Consider the following 3,864-nt stretch of genomic DNA (forward strand, 5'->3'; position numbering starts at 1 on the left):
ATGCCACAGCACTCTACCCAGGCGGATAGCTTGAGGCTCTGAGACAAAAAAAAAAAAAAAAGAGTTTGAGGCTGTGATGAGCTGTGACCCCATGGCACTCTACCAAGGGCAACAAAGTGAAACTCTGTCTTAAAAAAAAAAGATACAGAGAACTTTTAGGGCAGTGACACTACTCCATATGATACTACAATGGTACATTGTACTATGGTGGTACTTGTCATTATGCATTTGTTCAAACCCACGGCATGTTCAATACCAAGAATGAACCCTAATGTCAACTATGGACTTTGGGTTTTGGGTGATTTTGTCAATGTAGGTTCCTGGATTGTAACAAATACTCCACTCTAGTGTGACAGTGGGAGAGGAATTGTTTTCTACTCAACTTTGCTGTGAACTTAAAATTGCAAAAAAAAAAAAAAAAGGCCAAAGAAAGAATTATACTAATACTGGAACTCCATGATTATCACCTGGATATTAAATGGATCAAGTGGAAATATTTCCCCTTCCAGTGATATGCATTGCTAATTAAGGAGACTCACAAGACACCTGGACTTCAGTTGTCAGTGTCCCAGGAAAGTAATGTTTACCCTCTAAAATACCTGTAGTTCTGTGAGTTCTCTTATTTAAAATATGTGCTCTAGGCTTGGCGCCAATAGCTCAGTGGCTAGGGCACCAATCATACACCGGAGCTGGTGGGTTCGAATCCAGCCGGGGCCTGCCAAACAACTATGACAACTACAACCAAAAAATAGCCGGGCGTTGTGGCGGGCACCTGTAGTCCTGGCTACTCGGGAGGCTGAAGCAAGAGAATCATTAAAGCCCAAGAATTTGAGGTTGCTGTGAGCTGTGACGCCACAGCACTGTACCAAGGGCGACAGCTTGAGACTCTGTCTCAAAAAACAAAAAAAAAATGTGGCTGTAGCAGTGTGTTTTATTTTAATTTTAATTTTTTTTTTTTTTGAGACAGAGTCTCACTTTATCACCTTTAGTAGAGTGCTATAGTATCATAGCTCTCACAACCTCCAGCTCCTGCCTCAGCCTCCTGAGTAGCTGGGACTACAGGCCCCTGCCACAATGCCGGGCTATTTTTTTGTTGCAGTTTGGGCAGGGCTGGGTTTGAACCCGCCACCCTCAGCATATGGGGCCAGTGCCCTACCCACTGAGCCACAGGTGCTGCCCTTTAACTTTAATTTTTATTTATTTATTTATTTAGAGACAGAGTTTTACTTTGTCGCCCTGGGTACAGTGCCATGGCATCATAGCTTACAGCAACCTCCAACTCCTGGACTAAAGCAATTCTCTTGCCTCAGGCTCCTGAGTAGCTGGGACTACAGGCATCTGCCACAACACCAGGGTATTTTTTAGAGATGGGGGTCTCACTCTTGCTCTGGCTGGTTTTGAACTCAAGAGCTCAAGCAACCCACCTGCCTTAGCCTCACAGAGTGCTAGGATTATAGGCGTGAGCTATCTTGTCCCACCCTTAGCCATGTGTTTTAAATTGATGTCTCTGCTTCTCAACTACGTGGGGACTACATAGTTCTTTGCTAACACAGAAAAGAATTGTGGGCATATTCTTCTTCTCCCTCATGCAAGGAAGAAAGAAAAACAAAATAAACCTTTGAGTCTGAATCAAGCAAAAATTTGAGAGTTTGACCTCATTTAAATAAATGTGCTACAGTTCTCTCCCATTGTATAGATGAGGAAACTGAGGCTCAGATATGTTGAATCACTTTGCCAGGTCACACAGGTTGGGAAGTGGCTTTTACTTAGGATTTGAACTCTGCCTGCCTGACTCTGGTCTTGGCTCTTATCCACTACATTATGCACAGCATCGCTTAATCCTCAAAAAACTAATATGCAGAAGTGTAGTGACTTGCCCAACTTCGCACAGTGGAAAGGCAGGAGGATTTGAATACTTTTTTCTGGCAAGCTAACCTTGGAGCCAAGCCTCCTCCCCAGCCCACCTGGCTAACCCTGCCCTGGGCTCACCTGCGCTCTTGCCCGAAGAGGCGCTCCACCTCTGCACGGCCAGGGCTGCGGGTACGGCCTCCGTTGCTGCACTGAGCCTGAGGCCCTGGCTCCCTCTGAGCCAGCCTCCTGGGTGGTGGCAGGTCAGCCAACACGGCGTACTCCTCCCTCTCCAAGTTGTGCCTGGTGTCTCCAGGGGGCAATGAGCCCCGGGAGCCCCCCAGGCTGCCTGGTGGAGGTGAGGGTGCCAGGAGCCCTAAGTCACTGGGCGGGTGGCGGGGCAGGGAGGAGGCTCGAGGTGCATCCCGGTGCCCAATGCACACTTGGGGGATCAGCACTGGGGAGCCATGCAGAGAATCCGTGGAGGGGGCCAGGCTCTCCATGCTAGTCCCAGGGGGGTCCTGGAAGAAGAGGGAGGGCTCAGGAGGCTGGCGTGGTGGGGACGAGAAGGAGGGTGCATCCCGGTGTCCAATACACACAGGGGTGGGAATGTGGGGGGGCTCATGCAGAGAATCCATGGAAGGGACCAGGCTCTCAGTGCTGGCCCTGGGGAGGTCCTGGAACAAGAGGGAGGGCTCTGGAGCCTGGCGGGGTGGTGAGGAGGCCCGAGGTGCATCTCGGTACCCAATACACACAGGTGGAGGGAACTGGGGAGGTTCATGCTGGGGGGATTGGTTCTCAGAGGAATCTGATGTGTCTGGGAGAAAGGGGAAAGGGTCAAACTGAGTGTGACGGGGAGGCGAGGTTGCCCGGGGGGCATCTCGGTGCCCAATGCACACAGCAGGTGGTATATAGGGGGGCTCATGGTGGGGCAATTCACTCTCAGGCGTACGGGGGTCTGGGAAGAAGGGGAAGGGGTCATGCTGCAAATAACGAGGAGGCGAAGAGGCTTGAGGGGCATCCCGGTGCCCAATGCACACAGCACAGCACAAGGAAGCTGGAAGGACTCAGGAGAGGTCTGGAGAGCAGCCCGGGCAGTAGGGTGCAGAGGCGAGGAAGTCTGGGAGGCACTCTGCTGGCCTGGGTTGTGGGAGGAAAAGGTGGCTCGGGACAGTGAGTTTTGCCGGGTTGGGCCAGAGGACTGAGGTGGGTCATGCAGGGCTGGTCTAGTGGAAGATGAGGTCTGAGGCCTGTCACCATGGGTTGGCCGGAGGGCAATGGATGCCCACGGAACCTCACTTTGCTTTGAGCGAGATGGGGAAGAGGTTCGGGTTCCCTCACTCTGAGTTGGCCGGAGGGGAAAGGAGGCCCAGGGGATGTCTTTGTTGGTACGATGGGGAGAGGAATGCCTGGGATTGTTCCGTTGAGCAGAGTGGTGGGGAGATGATGGTCTGGGATTATCCTTTTGGGTGCAGCATTGAGAGGAGGAGGTTCTAGGGTTGTCTCGTTTAAAGGAAGAGGAATGTGGGTTGTCCCGTTGGGTATAAGCAGTTCTAAGATTATCCCATTTGGTACAAGAGGCTTTAGGGTTGTCTTGTTGGGTAGAAGAGGATCTGGGGGTGTTCTGTTGGGTACAAGAAGTTCTGGAGTTGTCCCGCTGAGCAGTTCTGCTAGGGGAAGAGGACCTGGGATTGTCCAGTTGGGCACAAGATGTTCTAGGGTTTTCCCGCTGGGTGGTTCTGTTGGGAGAGGAGGGTCTGGGATTGTCTCGTTGGGTGGAAGATGTTCTGGGGTTTTCCTGTTGGGTGGTTCTGTTGGGAGAAGAGGATCTGGGATTTTCCCTTTGGGCGCAAGATATTCTGGAGTTGTCCCGTTGAGTGGTTCTGTTGAGAGAGGAGGATCTGGGATTGTCCCGTTGGGTACAAGAAGTTCTGGGGTTTTCCCGTTGTGTGGTTCTGTTGGGAGAAGAGGATCTGGGATTATCCCGTTGGGCACAAGATGTTCTGGAAGTTTCCC

The 3,864-nt window shown here is 51.4% G+C and overlaps 1 protein-coding gene across 1 annotated transcript in view; it reads right to left on the reverse strand.

The window, feature by feature from the left end:
* The window catches only part of TRIOBP (TRIO and F-actin binding protein), a 65,637-nt gene that overhangs the window by 42,522 nt on the left and 19,251 nt on the right, over positions 1–3,864 (reverse strand). Inside the window, 2 exon segments of the mRNA XM_023509199.1 lie at positions 1,990–2,894; positions 2,897–3,864. Coding sequence (XP_023364967.1) covers positions 1,990–2,894; positions 2,897–3,864 — 1,873 coding nt within the window.

The sequence above is a fragment of the Otolemur garnettii genome, unplaced genomic scaffold (assembly GCF_000181295.1).
Source record: "Otolemur garnettii isolate 467f Iridium unplaced genomic scaffold, OtoGar3 scaffold00007, whole genome shotgun sequence".
Lineage (NCBI taxonomy): Eukaryota > Metazoa > Chordata > Mammalia > Primates > Galagidae > Otolemur > Otolemur garnettii.